The sequence below is a fragment of the Pelodiscus sinensis genome, chromosome 17 (genome assembly GCF_049634645.1).
Source record: "Pelodiscus sinensis isolate JC-2024 chromosome 17, ASM4963464v1, whole genome shotgun sequence".
In the NCBI taxonomy this organism is placed as follows: domain Eukaryota; kingdom Metazoa; phylum Chordata; order Testudines; family Trionychidae; genus Pelodiscus; species Pelodiscus sinensis.
In genome coordinates this window covers 17,654,033-17,679,204 of record NC_134727.1, presented here as the reverse complement: position 1 = coordinate 17,679,204, position 25,172 = coordinate 17,654,033, and the positions used below count along the sequence as shown (strand labels likewise).

The 25,172-nt window shown below is 49.6% G+C and overlaps 2 protein-coding genes across 5 annotated transcripts in view; both read right to left on the bottom strand.

Annotated features, from left to right (window-relative positions):
- SH3PXD2B (SH3 and PX domains 2B) overlaps positions 1-2,470 on the bottom strand; it is a 130,888-nt gene extending 128,418 nt beyond the window's left edge. Inside the window, exon 1 of one of the 2 annotated variants that reach the window (XM_075900256.1) lies at positions 2,041-2,470. In XM_075900256.1, the coding sequence (XP_075756371.1) occupies positions 2,041-2,112 (72 nt within the window). In that variant the 5' untranslated portion in view covers positions 2,113-2,470. The remainder of the gene's footprint in view (positions 1-2,040) is intronic. The other variant, XM_006138129.3, reaches the window with a different exon arrangement.
- Positions 2,471-12,809: 10,339 nt separating this feature from the next.
- STK10 (serine/threonine kinase 10) overlaps positions 12,810-25,172 on the bottom strand; it is an 82,923-nt gene continuing 70,560 nt past the window's right edge. For all 3 annotated transcript variants that reach the window (XM_006138128.3, XM_075900253.1, XM_075900254.1), the window contains 9 exons: positions 22,908-23,031; positions 21,009-21,188; positions 20,665-20,757; positions 20,370-20,499; positions 19,850-19,974; positions 18,731-18,919; positions 16,758-16,883; positions 16,272-16,385; positions 12,810-16,161 (listed from right to left, as the gene is read on the bottom strand). In XM_006138128.3, the coding sequence (XP_006138190.2) occupies positions 16,021-16,161; positions 16,272-16,385; positions 16,758-16,883; positions 18,731-18,919; positions 19,850-19,974; positions 20,370-20,499; positions 20,665-20,757; positions 21,009-21,188; positions 22,908-23,031 (1,222 nt within the window). In that variant the 3' untranslated portion in view covers positions 12,810-16,020. The remainder of the gene's footprint in view (positions 16,162-16,271; positions 16,386-16,757; positions 16,884-18,730; positions 18,920-19,849; positions 19,975-20,369; positions 20,500-20,664; positions 20,758-21,008; positions 21,189-22,907; positions 23,032-25,172) is intronic.

The following is a 25,172-nucleotide window of genomic DNA, read 5'->3' as shown; positions in this document are numbered from 1 at the left end:
TTCTTTCCCACACTAGAGTGGACTAAGTCTAGCAGCATCCCTTCTCCAGCAGTGGTTAATGCTAGATACATCAGAGGAAGATGAGACATCTCTTCTACCCTAAGAATACAATCCCAGTTAAGCACAGCATGCACACCACTGTACAAGACACAAAAGCAGAGATGATTCCTGCCCCTGAAGAGCTCCCAGTCTAGCATGAATATACATACTAACATTGGTACTTGGAAACTCCATGGTGGATTTTATCAGCTGGGCATTTGAATGAAGAAACAAACTAACAGGTTAAAGAAGCAACAGTCCATGCAGACAGTGTAACAGCCACATGGATCAAGACTCACAGCTGATGAAAGCAAAACAAATCCCCCTATTCTAGAAGTACAACAGCATGGCTCCACAAAATCAGTTCCTAGCTGCACCCTGCCAAATGCAGCACTGCAGACTCCCATTTCGCAACTCACGAGCTGCAAAATCACCGCCCTGTCTGCACCTCTGCTTCAGTGTCATCCAACAGTTCTAGGGTGACCAGATGTCCCAATGTTATAGGAACAGTCCTGATATTTGGGGGGTTTTCTGATATAGGTGTCTATTAACCCTCATACTCTCTCCCATTTTTCATATTTGAGATCTGGTCATTCTATATGGTTCCATCACACCTCATTCTCCTCTGCCTCCTCCTCGCTTTGTGTACTACCCCTCAATTTGCAACAGCCACCAGCTTCCTGCAAGTCACTCGCCTTTTTCTTTTTCAAGCCTCCTCAGCCATTACATCCCATGTGCATTAGCCATTGGTTTGAACACCTGGCTAGGGCTGGATTACAAACTCCTTGGGGAAAGGTTTTATTTTGACATGATCTATAAAGCTAAATAAATACACAGGGTAGGTTCAATATTAGAGAGGAGAGAGCAAAAGGTCCAGTCACAGTCATATCTTGCTTCAATTGTGGTAATAGAAGGCAGGAGTCCAACTGCAAGTGCTCCCAAGAGGTTTGCTCTCCAGCCAGAATCTGACAGCTCAGTGTTGCTGTGAGCTGGTCATGATACATCAAGACAAGGATTCACAAAGCCAGCAAGGTATGTCGCAGGTAAGTGATGTGTGAATACAAAAAGACTCCCTGCCTCTGCTCTTCTCTGGCTATAGAAATCCCACATACCGTTTGAAGTGTTAGTTTCACATATGCACAGAACTGTACAGCAAGCCTCCTGTGTAAAGCAGGACAATTTAGGCCACAGCTGAGAGAGCAGAATTAGCTGAACAGCCTCCCCTTTCCTTTAAGGGATCACAGCATCCACTTGCTAGCCAGGGAGGCAGCTGCTCTCCAGACTTGCTCCAGCAACTATAATTGAAAGCAAACTTTAAAAAAAATGACGGCTAGTTCTGTGCCAGGAATCTCCTCCTCCCACGCTGGGTTAGTGCTCCGGGAACCAAGGAGTCAAACTTCTTCAGAGAGGAGGTCCCTGTAGCAAGAGACATGTAACCCTTCCCATCCCTACAGAAGAAGGGATGCAGGGAACAGTTGCCCTATAACTGAACACTGCGAGAAAGACACACACAGTGCCCTGCCTTTGTTTAGTTAAGATTACGCACATGGACAGTGTGGGGGAGCCCCCAAGCACCCCCACAGCCGAGAAGGTAGCAGCTTCCTGAAGAATAAACTCTTTTCCAAGTGACTTATAACTAGGAAGACATTACTGAAAACACAACTAAACTGAATATTGTAATTGCAATGAATTGCCTGTTAACTTAGAAGGGGGAGGGAAAGGGGAAGGTGGATAATTACAGTAAAACTTGAAGAGCTACCCTTATCCTATCGATCTAATCCACATTTTCTTTCAGGACTTTGCTAAGTCCCACAAGGGAAAGGATTTGCAGGATCCCAACCCAGCAGCACCAGAGAGGGCTGGTTTTGTCTATTTAGAAACAGTTAGCAAAGGTCAGAATCCTCAAAATCCTCACACGCCCAACCCAAAGGACGCGCGAATGGTTTGGGCACCGGGTGCTCCAAATCTGGGAGGCGGGGATAGGGGAGGTTAAACACTCACATAGTGTTTGTTGGGGGTTCGCCTTTTCTGCACGTCCAGCACCTTCACCTCCAAGATGCTCCTCCGGGGCATGGCTCTGTCCTTTGCAGTCTGCCCCCTCCCCCCAAAAGGCAAGGGAAAGGTACAAATAATCCTTTGGGCTACAAAGAAAAGAGGGGGTAGAGCAAGAGATCGGGGCTTGGTGCGGTGCAGCGCAGCTCCAGCCACACATACAGCGGCCAGGCTTGAACGAGGGAGCAAGCCTCGAGTGGAAAGGGGCGAAAAAGAAATGCCCACCACACCACGATCCGAGAGGCGCTCAGCTGGGATAGCAGCGCCTCTGCCACCCGCGCCTCTCTCCCTCCCCTCTCTCCAGAGTTTGCAGATGGACGACTCCTTCCTCCAGCCCGCCCCTGCCGGAGCAGCCTATCCAGCCCGGGCACGGGCAGTGAGCTATGCGCTCAGACCCAGCCCAGCTCTTAAAGGGCTACGAGCGCGACTAAGGCTCAGAGCGCCAGCAAGCCCGTGGGCAGCCGGCAATGCGCGAGGGCACCGATACGTTCCAGTTCCAGGACTAGCGAGTTTCTCCAACATCTCTGCCCCCAGGGCGCTGTCCCTTCGCAGTTCCCTCCTGCTCCCGCTAGGACTGGCTTTGGGGTCCTGTTCATCCCCCGGGAGGCAGCCAGATTCCCCGGGGAGAGGCAGCGCCGGGCAGCCTCTAGCAGCGGTTTGCAACCTTTTTTTCATTTGCAGCCCCCTAGACATGTCGAAGGGAGGGTGGAAACCCTCGACGGGCTGCTGAGGCCCACAGCTGTTAGGCTGAACCCCTCTTCTGTGCGAGGACAACCCTTCCCAGACTCAGCAGCTGCTCTCGGCACGGGACCCTGGGGGAGACCGAAGTCGGGCGGGGATGTTCAGCCTTGCTCTGAACGGTAGCGCTCTTCTCCCGCCCACAGGATCATTTTAGCCACACGGGTCTCCTCCTCTGGCCCCCGCTGTCTTTTACCGAGGGAGGCTGCGCCGCAGCAGCTAAAAGCCGCCCAAGACAGGCAGCTTCCATCCCGCACGGGGGAAGCTCCGCGGCCCGTTTGGAGGGGAGGAAGGCGGCCTCCGGGATGGGTGCTCTTTGTGCTCATCCTGCAAGGGCGACTCGTCCCGCCAAGCCCCAGCGCTGCGCCGGGGAATTGCACTCTGGCAGCGCCGCGCGCGGGTCCCTGCTGGCCCCTACAGGGCAGGGCCGAGGCGCAGCTGCTGCGGCCGGGAGACGCGCTGGGAGTTGGCAACAGCTCAGAGGCTGGTGCAGTCAAGCCAACGAACGAGCCCGGCTGGCTTGTTTCGGGGCGCGAGGGCGATAGGGAGAGCGTGAACCCAAAGGATTTGGGGAGGAAGGGATGGAGGAACAAGGTGCTGGCTGCAGCTCCCACCGCCCGCCCTGAAAGCCCATACACTGTCCTGGGTGCAGATTGGGTAGCTCCCTGCGAGACGCTAGGCGTGCGGGGGGCACTGTCTTCACGCCCCCATATTGCCCACCCAACCCTACAGATGTGCTCATCAGGCACCTAAAATCACAGGGTTGCCTTACAAAATCACCAGATTTTTAAAACACACTCAGGGAGGGAGGCTTGAGAGGGTCCTGTTTTCTTTCCCCCTAACTGTGAAGACTAATAAACATACTTAGTCAGCATCATGGGACCAGCCACCTCTTCATAATAGGGATGTCAGCATGTAGTTTACTGCACCATTAAACAATAAATCTGGATTTATCGGTTAATCCTATTGGCTACACGCACCCCTCTCCCCTTTGGGGGGAGGAGGAAGGAGATGGTTCCCTACACACACTGGATCCCACCTGCCTCTTCCACCCCCGCGCAGCTGCTTGTCCCCCAGCACTGCTACCTGTCTCTCTCAGAGGCAGCGGTGGGCAGGGCAGGTGAGAGCCAGCTTTTAAGCCAGCTCGCCCCAGACAGAGGCTGCTCTGTGGGATGGCAGAGCAGCCTCTTTCTGCAGGGAGCTTAACCCCCCCCCCCTCCCAGGCTGATAGGGTGTGGCGGGATCCAACAGCATGAGCCATGCCCACAGAGAGGCAAGAAAGGTCTCCAAGAGCAGTAGAGGGTTGGGTTCCTGCAGGACCTGGGAGGCAGTCTACACTACGGAAACTGCTGCATGAGATGCAGCACAGGCTGCAATAGCAGTCGACTGTCCAGAGGGCGCGCCGGTTCCATGTCTAGTGAGCTGAGGTGTCTGCAAGGGCAACCGTATGAGGCAAAAAAAAAAAAAAAAAAAAAAAAGGCTTTGCTGTCCCGCGAGGAGGTAGGAAAAGGAAAAAGCCTGCTATACAGGGGATCCCTTTAAGCAGGACCTGACAGAGGCAGCAAGTGGGAGGAATCAACTAGTTGAGGAACTAGGTGCTTACAGCCCATGTCCCAGAAGGAGGGTGGGTTGCTGGAATGGAGTTCTGTAGGGGGTGCAAGGTTTTTTCAGTCTCACCCTCACAAAGCCCTGCCGAGGGATGGGATAACTGTGGGATAAATTTTTGAAACAATAAACTCTGTGTGGTTTTTATTTGGGATCAAAACAACTAGGGAGGGACTGGGGAAAGAACCTGGGAGAGGGGAGGGGAAAAAGGGGGAAAGAAGGGCAAGATGAGAACCTTGGAGGTGGGAGAAGGGAGCTGGAAGGGGGAGGAGAGATGAGGAGAGATTCAGGGATGCAAGTGGCACCTGGCTCTGGGGATCCCATCACCATGGGCGGAGGGAGGTTGGCAGAGAAGCGGAAAGAGTCAGAGCAGGCAGCATGCCAGCAACCAGGATTGCACAGCCACGCAAATGCTGCAGCCTTGATCCAGCATCTCCCGCTAGATGTCTCACCACAGCTGGATATCTTCCTGAAGCCTGTGGTCTAAGGACTGCTCCATGGATCCGAGGTGCTCTCTCTGGAATTCATCCATGGGTCTCCGGTGCCTGCAGGTCCCTTTGGTTTGGGAGACTGCCCCAGGTGGTGTTGATCGCTCCCTTCTCGCAGCTGGTCTGGCTGTGGAGAAGAGAGAGAGACAGTCAGTCATCCCAGGATACACTGTGCATGAAACCTAACCCTCATCTCTGAGCCAAGAGCGAGTTCTCTGCTCAGACTAAGGCAATGTGTCCAGAGCAAGGCCATGTGGGCTCTAGCCAATGGACCCTTGCCTGCAGAAACCCAGATATCCCTGGGGGCAGGGAACCTCACCTACCCCCCTGTCCTGGGGACAAGCAGGCATGGGAAGGTACCAGCCAGACCATGATCCTGTGGGCAGGAGGGGGACTCATGAGATGGCTAAGATTCACTCCATGCCATGCCCTGCTGGGTCCAGCAGTGGCGGTGTCCTGCAGGGTGAGGACTTGTATCCCAGCCTGCTGGGGGAGATAGGAACAGGATGTTGGGGGAGGGGGGTAGGTGTATGTGTGAGTGGCAGATGCTCCTGTGGCTTGCTGGCTCAGGGAGTGGATGCTGCCCCGAGATCGTGGGCATATCTGTGCATGGCATGGGTGGGTGGGTGGGTGGCCTTGTCAGGCTCGCTCTCCTTCTAGTCTCTGTCCCCCAGGAGGGCGACGACAGGCATCTTGAACCCTGTGCTCTCAGGCCCTGGTATAGGCCTGGCAGAGCTCTTAGACTTTCCTCCGCACCTGCTCCTGGGTGTAGATATGTCCTTTGGTGGCCAGGCTGTTGGCCATCCTGCCATAGACATCTGCGGTCCTGTGTCTGATGCGGAGATCCTGGAGGTTTGCCTCCTCTCCCCAGACCTCAATGAGGTCCAGGATCTCTGCACCAGGCCAGGAAGGGATATGCTGATATGGGGCTGGCTGGGATCAGCAGACTGGCTCATTTGGCAAAAAAAATTGAGGCCGTGGCAGCTGCTGTGTGGCTCAGGGCTGTCAGGGCCTCCTGCTTGTCACAAGCCCTATCCTCGGAGGCTGCAGCTTTCAGGAGAAGGGGGGAACCTCCAGGCTGTGTCTACATTGGCAAGATTTTGCGCAAAAGCGGCCTTGCCACCTGTCTACACTGGCCGCGAGTATTTGCGCAAGAACACTGACTTTGTGCTGTACAAAATCAGTGCTTCTTGCTCAAATACTCTGATGCTCCCGCTCAGGGATAAGCCCTCTTGCACAAGTATTCTTGGACAAGAGGCCAGTGTAGACAGGCAACGTTAATTTCTTGTGTAAGAAAGCCCGATGGCTAAAATGGCTATCGGAGCTTTCTTGCGCAAGAGAGCGTCTACACTGGCACGGATGCTTTTGTGCAAAAGATGTGCTTTTGCACAAAAGCATCCGTGCCAGTGTAGACACTCTCTTGCGCAAATACTTTTAACAGAGAAACTCTTCCGTTAAAAGTATTTGCGCAAAATCATGCCAGTGTCGATTTAGCCACAGAGTTTGGCTGAGTATAGACAGAGCAGCCAGCAGGGCACCTTCGGAAGGGCTGGAGGCCCCTTATTTCAAAATAACTGCAGCTGCCCTTGTCTACACAGCCCCTATTTGAAAATAGCTATTTCAGAAAAGGCGTTACTCCTCATAGAATGAGGTTTACCGACGTCAAAATAAGCCGCCCGTTGTTTCAAAATAATTTCCAAACAACACTATTGCTGTGTGTAGGTGCTTGCATGGTGATTTTGGAATAACAAAGTTAACCCTGGCTTTTTATGTCCCCCAAAAGGAGGACCTGGAGACAGAGCCAGTGGTGCCAATTTGGATGTTTCTTGTGGTGGCAGGGGCAAATTCCAATCTCTCTCCACACTGTTCTGGTCTCATCTTCCCTCCTGCAAGAACCCCAGGTTTCCCTGAGCCAGGGAGCCTCCCTTCTCTCACCCACATGCTCCATAAGCCAATGCTGTGAGGAGTCAAGCTCTCCATGACTGCTTATGTGCCACATCACATCATCATTTGGCCACTCACTGTACAGAGGGGCAGCTGAGTCACATTCCATTTGCACTGAGACCATGTACTTGGACCAGTTTTCAAAGTGGTTGGGCCACAGTCCTCCTGGCTCTGTAGTCTATGACTTTTGAGCCAATGACAGACACTTCCTGGCCAAGGGCCTCTGAAGTGGCAATTTTGCTATCCTGGCACTGGTGGAGAGAGTACTGTTTCTTAAAGGACAGGACGGTTTGCCAGTTCACCATTACCCCTCTGCTGGGTTCAGCTTCCCTGCAATCTGCCCCAGAGAGACAGCAGGCGTGTACCTTAGCCAAGGGGAGGGAGGTCATTGAAGAAGGGGATGAGGGTCATCTAGAGCCCCTCCCCACACAAATGCCTTATCCGCTAGTCCACGCCAGAGCCCACCCCACCACCTTACCTTCAAAACATCCCTTATCCCGCCTTCCACTTGTGGGATCCAGCTCCATCCTGGGGGCAGCCTGGGTGTTGGCTGTCCTGCTGCTCCCTGTGGCGGTGGGACTTGAGCCCCTTCCCCTTCCCCTCCCCACATCACCTCACCTCACCTGTCAAGCGCCCTAGCCCCTAGTCCATACCAGAACCCACCCCACCACCTTACCTTCAAAGTGTCCCTTATCCCACCTTCCCATCCCTTATCCCGGTAGTTTTCCCACCTATCTGTGAGGGCAGCTAAGCTTTGCTTCTCTCTCTCAGGCCTAAGAGTGTGGCTGACTTTTCCCAGTAGTTATATCAAGACATTGTGGGAAAGTCACTTTTCACCGAGTGGCTTGATAGCACAAGTGCTGGGAGACTGGGCGAATAGCGTGGAAATGCCTGAGCATTGCCATGGCTAAGTAACCAACAGCAGGTGGATCCAAGACCAGTGAGGGCCCCGGGGGCTAAGGCATGCAGGCTGAGACTAGGCAGCTGCTAGAGAAATTGTAGAGCCTCAACTTGTAATACCGACCTCCAAGTCCATGTTGTACAGTTTTATTTCCTGCATCTCTCACTGCCACATCACTTCTTGTTAATGAAACAGTACATGCAAAGGGAAGAAAGTCAGTTTTAAACCCCTTTCCACCCTGCACATAGTTAGTCCAAACAGAACACTTCACATATCTGAAGAAGAGGTCTGCAAGGGCCCATCAGACCTCAGTTCTCCAGCCCCAGAGGCCTACCAGTCAAGCATGGAGGTCTAGCATTCCTGAGTGGCTTATCAGTCCTGTTCATCAGTGTGTTCCAGTTGCCCTCTAGTGGCTGCAGCCTGAGAGGCTATAAATCCCAATTCTAGGATGACACATTAGCTAGAAAGGGTTTTTTGGGCAGCAGGGTCCGAGTTGTGTCTCTTGCAATGCCATGAAATGGGTGGCTATGAAATTTTTCACACATTCTCACTCTGAAGTGGTCTAACACTGGTTGCTTAAGGAGCAAATTCACTCCTCTGCCCACTCTATACAGACTCTGTCTTCCCTAATGGCTAACCTACTCAATACCAAGGCACCTCCCTTAAATTAATCTCATCCCGTCTCATTGCTGAGGAGAGGTAATGAAGAGTATATGAAGAGAATCTCCAAGAGGCAGAGCATTAAGAAAAGCATAGAAGGCCTAAATGACAACAACACTGGCTGAGGGAAATCTCATTCCTCAGCTTAAAGTGAGCCAGAGTTCACAAAAGGAGTTTTGTTTAGGAAAAGATGGGGGGGGGGGGGGGGAAGAGAGACAGGGGAGGGGAAGTGCACAGTGGATGCTCTTCATCTTTCCCCTGCCAAAGAGGACACAAAAGTCCCTTTCACATGTGGGCTCATACCCCACTTTTTGGATTCCACATGCTCCTAGCATAAAGATGCCCAATACTGAACTATGAAAGGCAAAGGAAAAAATTTGAATTAGCTATGGTCCCAGCACCTCTCCTTACAACAATAGCAGCACTTGGGAGCCACCAGCAAAGAAGGGAATCCTACAGCTGTGTTCTTTTGCCTTATCATACCCTACAGCCCCTTCTGACTTTATGTGCATGCAAATATACTTGTGATGCTCTTCCATTGGTGAGCTTTCCCCAATACACTCTACTTCGCTTTATTCTTTTATTAAGGTAAACATTTATCCACAGAGGGACTTGTTAAAACAAACTCCAGTGTGTAGCTCTGCACTCCATCATAAGCGCACTACTTCAGGGACATGGATGTCGGCAGGAGGCCAAGAAATCAATAGGCTGCACTCCGTCTCAGGACTGCTGCACAGCACGAGTGATGCAGTAGGGGATGCTCTTTGCCAGTTAATTCTCTGAGGTTGTAGCAACATAGGTTTGTTAGTATATGAAGTACCCACTACATTTGTACTAGCTACAAGTAGCTTGTAACTAATGCTGTAAAGAGGCATCTGTGTTTTAATTAACGAGCCTGAAGCTAGGGAGAGAAAGGGGGAGTGCTGCTTTATCCACATTGCTCCTAGAGTGGAGGGAGCTGCAAGCACTCATCTGAGCTCTGTTGAATCCTAGGAGCATATTAAATAAACCACATATTTAAGTTTTCCAGCTGGAAAAGGGCTCAGGTGTAAGCAAAACCAGAAATTGCTTTAAGACAGTACATCAGAAGTTTACTATTTGCATGTAAAGCAACACCCTCCCTCCCACTCAAGAACTTAAGGAGAAGATAAGTGGTTCAGCATAGGTGCCATGTAGTACTAAAGCTCTTCCAAACAACTAGCCAGTTACTCCTCCCAGCTCTGGTACATATTGCCCTTTGATAAAAGGGAAAACAGAGGCACATGGCAGGGTTAAAGTCCAGGAGGCACAGGCTTCTGTCTTATCTGTTTATATCTCTGCACAGACAGCTGGGATACTAGAGTAGCAGCACCTGATGAGGAAGAGTTTTGCAGTGAAAACTTCAGAGCAGATCACACAGATTCATGTACTTGAAGTAAGGTGGCACTTTAAGTTGAGACACACAATCCCCACACAAAAAGCCTTGGCACTAGTTGACAGTGGGCTGGTTAACCATTTAACTAGTTAACATTTGAAATGTGATTTTACAGGCCTAGTACCAAGTCAGCATGGTACCATGCTCCACCCACATTGCACAGGTGTGATGTCACAAGGGGTGAAACCCTGGAGAAGCCGGCCCTATGGCTCTGATATTCTGTCCTCTACCAACTGGGAAATCATTGGCAACCCCAAGGGTGTGACAGGAGTAATGCAGATATGGAATATAAGGAATTCCCTATGGACTGTGAGAAGCAACAAAGAGGTTCAAAAAAGCAGGGGGGGGGGGGGGAGATTTTTGTGGTTAAGGAAGAGGAAAAATGTGAGTCAGAGCTGCACTCTGGGGCCATTGCACCCAAAGTAGTTCATGTACCTTCAGAACCTTAATCCCAGATGAGGGAGTCTCCCCTTCTGCTTCTATCCAACATCCCCCCAGCTGCTGAGTATCACCAGCCACTGGTCCCAAGGCTCTGCTCCCAGCTCCGCTCTCTGGTTTGGCAACATTTGTTTTTTCCTTGTGAGGGCTTGCAGCTCAGAAGCACCATCATGGCTCCCCGGTGATGCCAGCCCACACATTGCCAGCCCACAGAGGTTCAACCTGTAGTTGTGACTAGGCTCCTTTAAATGCAATAACCCTTAGCATGCAGAACGGAGATGAAGATTATTTCGGAGGCAAATGACTACAGTACTGTTCTTAGGGCATGCTTGAGGAATGGCTGAAGGAGAGGCAGAAATTGTGTGAACAGGACAAAATTGAGACAATTGTTAGGCCAATTATTATACACTACCTCAAACCTGGTAGGAACAACAGAAGACACGTGTTACTTAGTCTAAATAATGTGTGGCAGGGGAGGGTGGGCATGTATGCAAGCAAGAGCTTAGCTCTTGATTTGGGTTTTAGAAGGAAGTAGAAAAGGATAATTATAAAAATTCACTAGATTGCTCTATTTTTTCATAAAAATAAGTTGATCCTAGTGTTTAAATCTAAGCCAGGTTTTTTAGAGAGAAGGTACTGTTTAAATGAGGATATTCTTACAGGAGCATCCATTCTACACTGGTGTAATCTGAAAGCTGATTAGGAAAAATGATTTCTGAGCAACACACAGGAGACTGTCAGCAGTGGTGGGGACATGCAGCTAAAAATAAGTTTGCTAGATTCTTCTATTCTGATACTTTTCACATCATTATTGAGTATTTGCCTGCTGGCAGTAGCTATATTATATGGAAGGGGGAACCAAGTAGTTTCTACTTTTGATTCCTTTTTTCTACCTGGCATGGCGGGGGTATACCTCATGGCTGCGTCTAGACTGGCATGATTTTGCACAAAAGCGGCCACTTTTGCACAAAATCTTGCCATCTGTCTACACTGGCTGCGAGTATTTGCGCAAGAACACTGACTTTGTAATGTACAAAATCAGTGGTTCTTGCACAAATACTCTGACGCTCCCACTCAGAGATAAGTCCTCTTGCGCAAGTATTCTTGCTCAAGAGGGCCAGTGTAGACAGCAACGTTAATTTCTTGTGCAAGAAAGCCCTATGGCTAAAATGGCCTTCGGAGCTTTCTTGCGCAAGAGAGCGTCTACACTGGCATGGATGCGTTTACACACAAGTACACGCCAGTGTAGACGCTCTCTTGTGCAAATACTTTTAACGGAAAAACTTTTCCGTTAAAAGTATTTGCGCAGTCATGCCAGTCTAGACACAGCCTAGGAGTTGGGGAGTGCAGGTTCCAGTCTCTAAACCTAAGCAGACAAGAGCGACCCCACACATTCACTCTGGCTATTTCATCGCCCCATCAGCTGGGAGCCACCTGTAGTTTCGGGTTCCTTTCAGCACCAGGGACCAGAAGGACAGGAGCTGACAGTTGGAACAAACTCTAATCTCCCGCGTACACACACGTCTGTTTCAGTCCTGGACCTCTGCCTTAGGCCTGTCATGGGCAGAGATTAAATGCATGTACCCAGAGGTGTCTGAACTCTTCATTATTCCACTGGGGCTCAACTCCCAACTCTTATCCAGACGTCAATGCACAGGCATTCAAAGGAGCTGGGCTTTCTATTTCCACCACCCACTCTACTGTACTGGAACACACGTTCCCCTTATAAAACTATATAGTCTCAGCCAAGAGCTTCTTCTCCTGCTTGATACCAGACTTCAGGCACCTTGAAGATTATAAACCAGTTTATAGTTTGAATATATAGCAGTACATATTTAAAAAATGAAGTTTAAACTGGCCCTAGGGCCTGCTTCAGACAAACGTTTAGACAGAGCAGACTGGAGAAGTAAGTAGCGTAGAAGCCACAAGCAGCTCTCTTGAATCAACCCAGTAAAGAAAGTAGAATCACAGCCCTATGGTGTTCCCAAAGCTTGAATCCACCCCAGAGAAAGAGGAAAGCATGGTGGTTAAAGGCACAGAACAGGGCATTAGTCAACATGAGTTCTACTCCAGCTGTTTGAGTTTGGAATAATCACTTACCCTCCGGTTTGCAGATGTAACCACAGGCAGCATCAGAAAGGGCTCTGAGCACTAACGAGTTCCAGGAAAAACACAAGTGCCATTGAAAGTGTAGTTCCTTGCTCTGCCAAACAGCGTCTCACTCTAACTATTTTTAGATCAACATCAGCAAAGACTTTAAAAAAGCTACAGTTAGAAGCAGAGACCTAGAAGAGGGGTCTGGTATCCCTGCAAAGAACCATCCATACAGAGTTGCTAAATGCAGTGTTTGCATTTTCAGAGCAGCCAGCGCAATTCAGAAAGTGAAAGATCTGCTTGGTAAGGATCATATCCCAGAACAGGTACCACAGAGTCCCCTTACAGTTAAACCCACTTGTACACACAGAATGCTAACTCTGTCAATCTGAATATAAACCCAGAGAGTACACAGACTGTTAGGCAAACTCAGTAGCTCACTTTATTACTTTATTAGATTATTCAGAGAGTGCCCCATGTACACACTTTACAAAATATTTTTAAAAAATCTTATTCCAAGCCACGTACAAATGACAGTCCCTCACCACCGACAAAAATAAGTTGGTTTTATTTACTTTAGAAAAAAGGTTACTTCCAAAGAGGAAAATAAATCTGGCCCTAAAAAGAAAAAAAAAAAAAAAAAAAAGCAAGCTTCCTCTAGATGTTGCAACTATAAAAACTTACTTCACTGCTCTCTTTAGAGATCAGCATTGCACTTTTGTAAAAGTGCAGTGGACTTGTACAGCACTCAAGAGGCAGCAATTGGCATCGGAAAAAGAGTTCAGAAAAAAGGTAACTAAGTTGCAGGTTGCAGCCATAAATAAATTGATGAGTGAATGACTGCTCATTTGCAAAGAGCTGGCACATTCCAGTCAAGCTGGAAGCCTCCAGGAGTTGCTTCCATCACTGCTGCTGCATAACACAGAAATGAAACTCTTGCCCAAGTTAGGAGGAAGTCTAGGTCTGACTCTTCAGCATGGAGCTCGGAGAAGCATCTGGCTAGACTATGTTCATGCTTTGACATTTTCTCTTTTCTGTATTTCTAATCAAGATTTAAATCGAAAAAGTTTGTTGCATAGATATTCCAGAAAGTCCTTCAGTCACACCCACATTAAAGATGAGGGGCAGATTCCAGTCTCAGTGGCACTACTGATTTCACAGAGTTCCTCTAAAATTACAGCAGCAAGACTGAACAAGCAATGGCCCCCTGGCTACTATCAGACATTTCTAACATGATCGAAGACTCAAGTCAGCCCAGCTCCCTTTTCCCTCATTCATTCCTCCATCAACTCCCAGACCAGTGACAGCACCACAGAGGATGATGCATTATGAAGGCACAGCTGATACTTAGGGAAATAGACCAGTTATAATGCAGAGAGGAGGAAATTAGACATTTCAGAAAAGGTGCTGCATAGTGTGCGTGTTTTTTTTTTTTTTTTTTTAAAGGACCCCAAGGTCTCAGAACACATGGTGCTTTGAGATGGTACAATAAAATATGCAGTTCTTCTGTATCAGTCACTATGTATGGCTGGCTGTCTTGGTCAGTCTGAGCTACTTTAAGCAAAATGAAACAGTAATACCTTTAATTTCATAAGGAGCTCAGAACAGCCAAGAAGATAGTCTTCAGGAAACTGAAAAATACTTTAAAAAAATTCTAAATGAGTAGGAAGACCTCCCCCGCCACTTTGGTATAAAGGTGTTTCAAACTTACACCTTTGAGCTGCAAAGACTTTTGATTTCCCATGTGTCCAGGCTTCAGTGCTAACATACATATCTTCGAGCAGATGCCACCCAGCAGAGTTAGCACAGCTCTTGGGACATGAGATGATGACACAATTACTCTTAAGTAGAGTATTAATAAGGACCCATGTCCGGAAGATACAATCTGAGCATAAAATGTGGCACACAAACCAAAGGAAGCAAAACTGCTACCACATGCTGTTCTGTGATCAGTCACGTAAGGGGTAGGAGCATATCAAGGTGCTCGTACTTTATGGCAGCTCTGTCCCCATGTCAAAATTGGCTGCATCAGAAACAAAAGATTCCCTTGGTACTTTGTTGACTGGAACGGTACAAGGAGACTGGCCACAGTCTGGACTTGGGACTTCCTTATCCAAGCCTAGGTTCTGCCACTCTGGGGAGTCTTACCTCCTACCCAGTACGATGGCAAAATTCATTTGTGAGAATTAAACAGAATTGTAGACAGTCATGGTGCCAACTGGCGTGTGCTGGGAATGGTGAGAGAAAGAGAACCTGATTCACAGCAGACATGGGCAAAAAAAGGTAGACAGAACTTGAGATCGGACTGCCCTATCTGCCCTGCATGACCAACCCTAGGCAGGAAACCAGGAGTACATGAAATAAGTTGTGACATGTCTTTGCAAGGCCTTTGCTTACAAAGTATAGGCATCTCTTCTGGAAGAAGTTAGTTGATATAGCTACAAGCCAGCTGGAGCTGTCAGTTGCATCTTCCCCTCTCACCAATTTAAGATCCAGACTGCCTGGGTATTTGCCAGTTTTAATCCTTTCAAACCAAGCTTTGAAGTAAGTCATTTGGGCTACAAAGTTCTGGCTGGCTAATCTACACACCCCAAAAACTCACTGCATCTCCTAACTCCAGCTTCCACACAGCTCCAAGGGCTGATAAAAGTTTGTTCTAGAAGCAGTAACCCCCATGCAGATGGCACATGACAACTCCGGATATCTCAGTGTGTTAAACTGAGCAAAGCCATTAACCTCTCCCCACTTCTCCTTCCCATGTCACCTCTCTTAGGGAGGGCGAGAGTTTTAGGCTGGCTTCACAGTGCAGCTGTGATGCTGCACATGGCCATGTACTGCAGCCAGGCTGGAGTCTTAGATGCTGTCCCCACAGGACTGTGGGGGTGCAGTAAGTGCTACAGAGCGACTAGGAACCTGAAGGGGAGCTGTGCCATTAAAAGCAACTCCCAGAACAGAAGAAAAGCAGACAGGGAGGGAGGAGCCCAGCTAGTCCTCCAGGGTTTATACTGGGAGGAAAACCCAGGGAGATGGAGACCACAGTAAAAACACAGCTAACTCTGCTTTGTGTTTTGTAAGAAAACCATCTGAAGCCTTGTAGGCCTTATGGGTCCAGGAGACCAGGGCAGCATCACCCAGTGCAAATGCTGAAACTGCACCCAGCCGCTGCCCTATCACAGAGAGGAAGGAGGTAGCCATGGAGAACAGGAATATTTAAATAAAACACCTTGAACAGGGTTAGAGAACCCCTAACCTCTCATGTCCATAGCATTTATTGCTCTGATCTGGGATCGGACCCAGCACAGGCACCAGGTTTAGCCACACAGTAAAGAGCTCAGCAGATGGCACGAATAGGATCATGAGCACAGCTCTGCCAGCCTCCCTGGCAGGAAGCATCAGTGTAGTTCTTCTGGCAGAGTGAGCCAGCCCCAGGAAAGGCTGCCTCTGCTCATAATCAAGCTGATCTCCCACAGAGAGAGACAGAAGTTGCAGGAGGCCATATTTCTATCAGGCAGAACAGAGGGACCAGAGGGCACCGCCCTGAGTGAGGCTGGCGTGTCAGAGGGCCCCAGAAGTCCTGAGTTGCTTGTCCACAGCTAATCAAAGTAGAGCTAACACCAGATGCTTGCTGGCTCGCCCAGCCCCCGGCGTTAGGAGCACTCTGCCGAGGTGAAGGGAACAAACTTGGCAGGCTTGTTTGAGGATGCTGGAGTCTGACCGTTTGCCTCCTTACTCAGCTTGAAGAACATTTCCTGCTCCCGCTTCTTCTGGTTCAACTCCTCTTCCAGAGCCTTAATGCAGAAACAACAAACAAGGGTTGTATTAGGGGTCATGCTGTCACTGTATTGACAGCCCCTGCCAGTCACCCAGGCGCCAGCAACACGCACGCAGGGAACGTTACCTTCTTCCGTGGCCTCAGCATATCCCGCCAATCCTTCAGATGCTGGTTGTGGTTTTCATCCAGGGCCTTCAGCTTCTGGGTCTCATGTTCAACCAAGAGGTGACACTTCTCGTTCTATATAAAACAGCCAGTAAGTGGTGTAAGTAGTCTGTGGGGGGAGACTGTATGAAGGAAACACTCGATCGAGCCCCTGCCGGACAGACTACATGACCCATATGAAATGGAAACTTCTGTCCACCCCTGCTCACCTTCTGAGTTTGCACCACTTTTGCACTGAGCTCTAAATTAGGATCATATGTTTAAGTGTTCTCCACTATGGGCTGGGAGATTGCACCTTTAGTCAAACTTAACAACCAGTGTCCACAATCAATCAGATTTCTCTCAGCCACTGAGACCCCTCCCGCCGTACAGGCCTATTAGTGCTCTCCCCCACTCAGCCTTCACACCCGACGGCACACATGCAGCTTTGCCTCGGTGTGATGTTACCTGGAGCTGCTGCAGTTCATTCGCATTGCTCTCGCACTGGGCATTCATTTCCCTCATCTGGGACTCGTGTTTCTGCTGCTGCTGCAGCCGCTCTGCCTTTTGGCGCTTCTCTTCCTGCTGAGCGAACTGGAACAGAAAGCAGGCCCCAATGCCCTCAGTGACCATGTGTGGAATCTGGTTAAGCAGCTGGCACCATCCAAGGAATAAAGAGCCAGCACGGTGGAACCAAATGCTCAGTTTAACGGTTACATCCATATCCACAGAGCTGTCCTTAGGGGGCATGGAACCTGGGGCATCACCCTACACCAGGCCCAAAACAACCCTTCTCTGCCCCAGACCCTGCCCCACATCTTCTCACCCCCAATGCACCTCTTCCGTGAAAGACGTGAACCGGGGGGATTACTTGGGGAGTGGGGTGGCACAAAGGTTGCCCCCCACCACTCACTGTAGCAACAGGAGCTGGTGTGACCTGGCAGCCTGCTCCGCTCTGTCACCATTTCCCAGCTGGGTTGCTCTATTTTCTGTGGCTCCTGCCACCGAGGTAAGCGCAAGGGGGACAACCCCTGCTGCTGCTGCCTTGTAGCAGACCCTCAGGCAATCCTCTAGGCCACTCTGGGCTCATGGGGTAGCTAACGTGGCAGGCTGCCCTATCCATAGGATGGCTTGGCAGCCCATGGCAGCCAACCCAAGCACAGGGCCTGGGGCAGCCACCCCAAACCATCTTAGGGACGGCTCTGCACATACAACCCATTCGAAACAACTTGGGCAAAACTCAGCCACAACTCCAAAGGCAGGTAAGAATCAGTCATCAAAACGGATGGTCTTTTAATTGATCTTAAATGAGGCTCCACCTCTGGTCTGGAAAATAAACATATTATGGACCTAAATATTGCAGTTGCCGGCACTGTGCTAGGCTGATGTGGCCACACAGTACCCACATACAGCTATTTTCACATGAATGAGAGTTCAGCCTGGAAGTGATGTGCTTCCTTGTTAAGCTTCTGGGCTTGCAGCTGACTTGTTAGGCTGGGCTACGTCTACACTGGCCCCTTTTCCGAAAGGGGCATGCTAATTTTCAACTTCAGAATAGGGAAATCCGCGGGGGATTTAAATATCCCCTGCGGGATTTAAATAAACATGGCCGCCGCTTTTTTCCGGCTTGGGGAAAAGCCGGAAAAAAGCGTCTAGACTGGCCCGATCCTCCAGAATAAAGCCCTATTCTGGAGGATCTCTTATTCCTAGCTTCAAAGTAGGAATAAGAGATCCTCCGGAATAGGGCTTTATTCTGGAGGATCGGGCCAGTCTAGACGCTTTTTTCCGGCTTTTCCCCAAGCCGGAAAAAAGCGGCGGCCATGTTTATTTAAATCCCGCGGGGGATATTTAAATCCCCCGCGGATTTCCCTATTCTGAAGTTGAAAATTAGCATGCCCCTTTCGGAAAAGGGGCCAGTGTAGACGTAGCCCTGCTGTTATTCCACTGAAAATCCACTGAGTGGGTGGATGAGCTGAGGAAATTCAGCAGCAACCCCGGGACTGAGGAGCATTTTATGCCTCAGGCTCCTAACGCTAACAAATGTGGTCAGTGATTTAAACAGGAGATGAGAAATAGCTTCCCTTCCCCCTCGTAACGAGATCTGTAGTATTCTGCACACTACAGTGAGATGGCTGGGCTGTGCGGGTTTAGGGGCAGAGTTCTTGTTCTATGTCACTTGGGTGCCTTTGGAAAACCCGCCGAGTGCAGGACTCTGCATTCCTTTGACACAGGTTTTCATGGACTACAAGAGGACTAACAGGGCACATTAATGCTACCCCTGAGTTTCCCAGGGTGGGCTGCTATTGAAAGGAAGGAGTGCTGGAGGAAAATGCCAGCTACATCTCCTGCAAAGCAGTGCAGTGCTCCACCCCCTAGGCCCTGCCTAAGTCTTTATAGCCCATGTGTTCTGCAGCATCACCATATGGTTCAGTGACCCTGACCTGTTTTATCTTCTCCCTCTGTTCTGACATGCTCCCGCTGGAGCTTATATGGAGGCTCTTCTTGAACATGGCCATGCGGGTCTTCCCTTCGTTCCTCTGGATTTTGGGGAGACGGCCTTTCTCCTGCTGCTGCCGAATCCTCAGTTGCTCAATCATTCGCTGGTTATACCGCTGCATTTGCTCCCGCTCCTGGAAAGAAAGCAGAGTCAGCCAACAGAAAAGGCAAGTTAGGCTGATGCAACAGTGGGTGATAACTGTGCTGGGGAAAGACGGAGAACACCACAGGATTGGTGACTAGAACACAGGCTCCTTCCTAGGGCTGTACAAATACAAGGCCAGGCAGGCTGTTAAATAGGTCACGGGGGGGGGGGGGAAATGTGTGTTGCAATTTCTTTTCATCTTAACTCCGAACAGGGACTGAGACCATGTACTTCCTTCTGAGTCTGTGATGTGGCCCGATGGGCAAGGACTCCCCATGCTTCAAATGGGAGCGGGGCCACTTCCATCGCAAAGAGAAATGGAGACAACTGAACATGGGCAAGATGCAAAGAGCCAGAATCTGAGCAGATGCAGCAGATGGCACCTCATGTAATTTGGGTCAAGGCAACATTCCAGGTGCAGAAACACAAGTGAAGTGCCAGCCTCAACCCTCAAGGGTGGGAACTGGGTCTCTTCCAAATCTTCTCATTTTGCAACCCTGGTTACAGGCATCTTACTGAAGGATGTCACATGAGTCCAGTTAAGTTTTAAGCCCAAAAGTTGCTTCATGCAACTGCTTTATACTCTCAAGTTCCCTTGCTGTCCTGTAAACCAGCAACACAGAAACCTTTTGGGAACAGCTCACTGCCTAAGGTCCCCAAGCACATGCTTTTTTCCTTAGGGCAACACAGCGGGGATCCCAAATATTAGCAACAAAACAGGCTGATGTTCACCCCTAGTTATTCTACATGCTCACCCACCTGTGACAACCACCATTCGTCATTCCCCGTTCCTTTCCTTTCAGGCACACGCAGTTCAAAAAGTGAAAGACAACCTCTTGCAGACCCATGGGGGGCAGAGGCTAGCTGCCTGGCTTGGCAGCAGAAGGGGGGGCTAGGTCAGGAAGGGCTGCACTGTTACCTTGTCATGCTTTCGGACCAGCTCGTGTCTCTGGAGGAAATACTGGTCCTTCAACTGTTGCTTGATAAGTTGGTGTTTCTCCTGTAGGTGGTGCTCTTCTAACTCCCAGATGGAGGCTTCTCGGTCTGAGGAAGAGGAGAGAAATTTACACACTCACCCCATCCCCACCCTCTTTTCCTGAGCTCCAATGATCCCATTACTCAGGAGCAGTACAGCAGATGAAGGGGCAATCATGCACCTTCCCCTGTTTTCCAAGAGGCCCTGGTTGCAAGCCGTAACTGTGAATTGGGCTTAATTATGAGGTCTAATTGGTTTGTATTTGTAAAGCGCTTTGGAGATTAAACTGCTAAGTATTATTATTATTAAACACTCAGGCAGGACCTGGCAAGGCTGTTTATTGCTAAATCCTTATCCTGCCAGCTTGCAGCCATGTCAGCATCTGTTGTGTGGGAAGAGCCAGTATTGGAGAAACCCATCGCTGCAGCCTTTGTTTTCTCCCTCCCCATCCCAACCCACTCACCTCTCATGAGCTGCTGCTTTTTGCTCAGGAACTCCCGCTCCTTGTCACAGATCTCCTTCTTGTTCTGCACCGTGATATTATTAATGGCCTGCTCCAGATCCTCTTTCTGCTTGGCTACAAACTCTCGTTCCTGGGGGGAGATGCCAGCAGAGTGAGAGGTTTTCCTGCTGTAACTTTGTACCTTTGGAATTGAAAACCCTGTGGCACTTGGAAGTAAGAAGCCAAGACATCATGTGCCCCTCTCCTGTATCACCTCTGTTCTTTAGTGTGGTGCTACTCCCTTTGCTGGGCTTACCGAGACTTGCTTCTTCTGCGCAAATTCCTCCGTCTTCACCTTCATGCTTTCCTTGCGCACGTGCCGGGGAAGCTTCTCAACCTCGCTCTTGAGCTTTGAGAAAGGAGAAGAGATTTCTCAGTGGGTGATTTAGGCTGAAGCTGCATCTCAGGAGCTGGGCCACAGGAACAAGCTTAGGGCATAAGAGAAAAGCAGAAGCCTTCCACTGAAAACAGCTACTGCTGGCTCTCCCTGTACCAGCCCCCTCCCCAAGACATTTCCTGTGCAAGGATGCCACGATCCACTCTTGGATGGAAAACTACCAGCTAGAGCAAACCACTTCTTCCCTGTCCCCTTCCCTTTACCTCCTTCTTCTTCTGCTTAAGCTGCTCCTGGAATTTGCAGTAGTCTCTTTCCTGCTCAGCACGGATGCGCTTTGCCTCTTCCCGCCGGCGGAATGAGTGATCCTGTTCCATCTTCTCTATCTGCTGCTTCTGCTGACGTTCTAGGTTTTCCAGCTCCGTGTCGTAGAATTTCTTTTTTGCCTACAAGTGAACAAGGTTCAGACTAAATCCTCAATCTTGAGCTTATTCCATCTCTGGGCTCCAACAGCTCAGCAGGTGAACTTTACTCCGGACATGAAATATCCTGCTGGGAGAGCCACAGTCCTGGGCAGAGTCCGGTCAGAATCCTTCTCAGAAACTCTTTTGTATTGCTCCTGACCAAACCTCTCTGACATCCAGGCCAAGCATAAGATTTCTTGCCCAACATCCCAGGCAGGGTATGCAAACCGCTGATGGACATTGCCTTCTGCTACATTTCACTCTGTCACACTAGCATTACTCAGCATCAGCAGGAACATGGGCCATTGCGGGATGTGGTTTGTTTGCTAAGTGCCTCAGGAGGCATTGGAAAAGGACCAGAAAAGGGCACAAAAGATGATTAGGGGTTTGGAACAAGTCCCATATGTCCCTAGCTTCTGTTTGTCAGAGGGTGGAGATGGATGGCAGGGGAGAGAGAGCACTTAATCATTACCCATTCGGTTCACTCCCTCTGGGACACCTGGCATTGGCAGACAGGATACTGGGCTGGATGGATCTTTGGTCTGACCCAGTATGGCCATTCTTAGAGATTAAAAAGACTTGGACTTTTTAGCTTAGAAAGCAGGTTTAAAACAAACAAAAGGAAGTTTTTCTTCACTCAGCACACAGTGTCGACCTCTGGAACTCATTGCCAGAGGACGTGGTGAAGACTAGGACTTGATGGTTGTTCAAAAAGAGCTAGACAGATTCATGGAGGTTACGTCCATCAATGGCTATTAGCCAGGCTGGGTAGGAATGGTGTTACTAGCTTCTGTTTGTCTGGAAATGGATGACAGGGAAGGGATCACATGAGGATTACCTATTGTGTTCCCTCCCTCTGTGGAATATGGTATTCACCACTGTTGGCAGACAGGGTACTAGGCTAGATGCATGGTTGGTCTGACCCAGTATGGCCGTTCTTACGTTCTAGGAGAACTGCATAGGAACACCATCGTTCCTTAGTGTGTCACACCAACTTGCTGGCAAAAATGTTAGCAAGCAGTTATTTCTTTTTAAGGAGGGACTCAAGACATGTCATATAGGTCAAGACTCTCAAATATTTAAAGGAAACATGGGAAATGCACATAATTCCCCTTGTCCTCCAAGCAGAACTGGGGGGGGGGGGGGAGAGGAGTAGGATACACTTATCTGCTGGCTCTTGAAAGGTTTTTTACAAATCTGACTTGGCTATAAAAATATCCATTTACTTCAACACATGCCAACTGCTCCCCCTTGACCAAGCTCAGCTGAGTGCACAGCCTGTAAGTCATTGCAGCACAATTCACCTGCATTCAGTTTATACCCAAAGTTTCATCTACAAGCTTGGCTCTGACACCACCAGAATATGGTAATATAGCTGGCCCAGTACCTCCTCTATGCTACTGCATAGGGGGCATTTCCATGAGTTACAAAGGAAGTTCTATCCAATAGCAAACCAATGTAGGGCTGCCGGGTCCCAGAGCGTTTCCTTGATTTGTTGTGCCCTCTGAGTGATGCGTTCCAGTAGCACATAGAATCATTTCAGAAGAGTGAGCTAGGGTTCAGGATGAGTTTTCAGTGGCTTGCGTAAGCTGGTCAGTACCGTTAGAGCCCACAAAATCTCTCACCGTGTAGCTGCACAACAGCTGCAAAGGAGAACTTAAGCCAGCTGGGATGCAGGTTCCCCTTCCCCTTCTCACATACCGTCGTTTCTTGCTCAAAGCGCTTCAGCATCTGTTCCAGCTGCAGGTGGTGTTTGTTGTTCAGCTGGGTCTGGTTCCGATGTTCCTCTTTCTGAAGCAGGCGCAGCTCCCGCAACTCCTGGCGCCTAAAGGAGTTAAAAAAAATTCCAGGGTTGGTGCTTCACCCATGCAGGCAGAATTTGAAAGCGAAATAATATGGGAGCAGAAATAGCACCGTTAATGACCATTCAACCACAGTGCAAACGAGGGAGGTTCGATATGGATTAATTGAATAGCTGTATAACTGCATCAAATTTTAGCAGTTACATGACTTTTAAATGGTCCCTGGGGTCTGGCAGCCAGTGCACTCCAGACCCATTCCTGGGGAGCCCCCTGCCACCCCTCACTGCTGCTTCTCCATCAGAGGCTGTGGTGCAGGGCAGCAGCAGTCCCTGTCCACAGGGGGCCTGAGCTCCCATTGGACAGAGGCTGCACTGGCATCCCATGGAGCAGCCTTGGTCCGCGGCGAGCCTGGACCCACTGCAGACAGAGGCTGCTCTGCAGCAGCGCCCCCTGCCCACCCCCACGCTGCCTCTGTGGGAACATTCAACCATGTGGCTCTGCGGAGCTGGTACACAGGGAGAACCAGTTTAAAAGTCGGCTCCACATGCACATTGGCTGCTGCTTGCTCCCCCTCCCCCACTGGTGCCTCAGAGAGGCAGCAGCATAGGTGGAGGGGGAATGGACTTGAAAGCCAGGCCCCTTCACCCACCACGCTGCTGCCTCTCTGTTAGAGGAAGCTCTGTGGGATTCGGTGCTGGTGGGGAACCAGCTTAAAAGCCAGCTCTCCACAGGCACCAGCTCCCCATCCCACACTTGCTGCCTCTGATACAGAAGCAGCAAGGAGGAAGGAAATGCAGGCAGTCAATAGGATTAACTGATAAGCCCTGGCTTATTGGTTAATTGTTTAGTCGGCTACACATTGACATCCCTAGTGCAAACCAACCAACTACACTGGCACCCCCCTAACAATCAATAGAGGGTTACTGCTTTGAACTCCCGGAGACTCACTGATTTGCCTCTAGGCTCCAGTTCTTGGTCTGTAGGAAGGCAGCATGTTAGTCGTTAACGAGGGTGAGAGGGTCAAATCTTACAGGCATGGTCTGTTAGCCAGCAGAACAACACTGGAAGAAGCCCCACTTAGGGGATGTAAGTGACTAGTAGGGTGAGTACTCGACTAGTCCCCCCCATTCCCCACTCCTGCTGCCTCTGTATCTGTATCTGAGGCGGCGAGGAACAGAAGCAGATGCTGGAGGGATCTGGCTTAAAAGCCAGTTCCCCCCAGCACTGTCTCTGAGGTGCAGGGGGGGCAGAGGAGGCACCTCCCTTACTAATTGAGTAATTAATTAATAGATACTTAATACCTCTAGCCACAGTGCTTGGGACAGTTAAAACTTGTGTAGAGAAACACCATGAAGACCTACTTGCAGGAAACAAGCCCCTCTTACCCAGCAGGGTAAAACTAGCCTATCATGCCCCATCCAATCTAACTTTAGATGAAACTTTGCAATAGAATTCAGCCCGAGTTAGGGCTGCACTGTCCACCCTGCAAGTTCAGTGACTGCCCTGACTCAGGACACAGATGGCGGGAAGCGTAATTTTGCCACAGGAAGCAAGGAGATGTTACACCTCAGCTCTGATCTAGTCACTTGCCTTACACTGAAGCATCTGCTAGCAAGTCCTAGCATGGTCTGAGTGTCACATCCTCCCCCATTTGCCTGGTTTACAGCTAGGCTCAGCTGGAAATTGCTGATATACTGGGGGGAGTGGGGCAGTCATGGCTGTAAAGTGAAATTCCCAGTGTGACCTTTGCTACAGTGCATTAACACTATGCTCGCCAGCACATCACACCCCCACCGTATGGGAATCCTGCTGGGAAAAGCACTTTAGAGCAATTTCCTTTATCAAAACACTCTCACCCCATTAAATCAATTGGCCCAACAAGATCCTCTCCATTCCAGCCTTAAAAATCGATATCTTGGTATGTTCCAACAAGCAGCAGGAAAACAACCTGGATATGAAACTTGGGAGCGGGAAAGGATATGCAAAGAAAATGCATTTAACTTGCTAGGCAGATCCTATGAAATGGCAACTTTTCCTGAACACGTTTCTGTGCAGTGACGTGCTTTCAACCCAGTCTCTGTCCTATCTGCACCCTCATCACACAGAGCAGACTAGTTAAGAAAAGACTCAATTTTGAGTTACTCCTTCCCTGTACTTGGGCAGG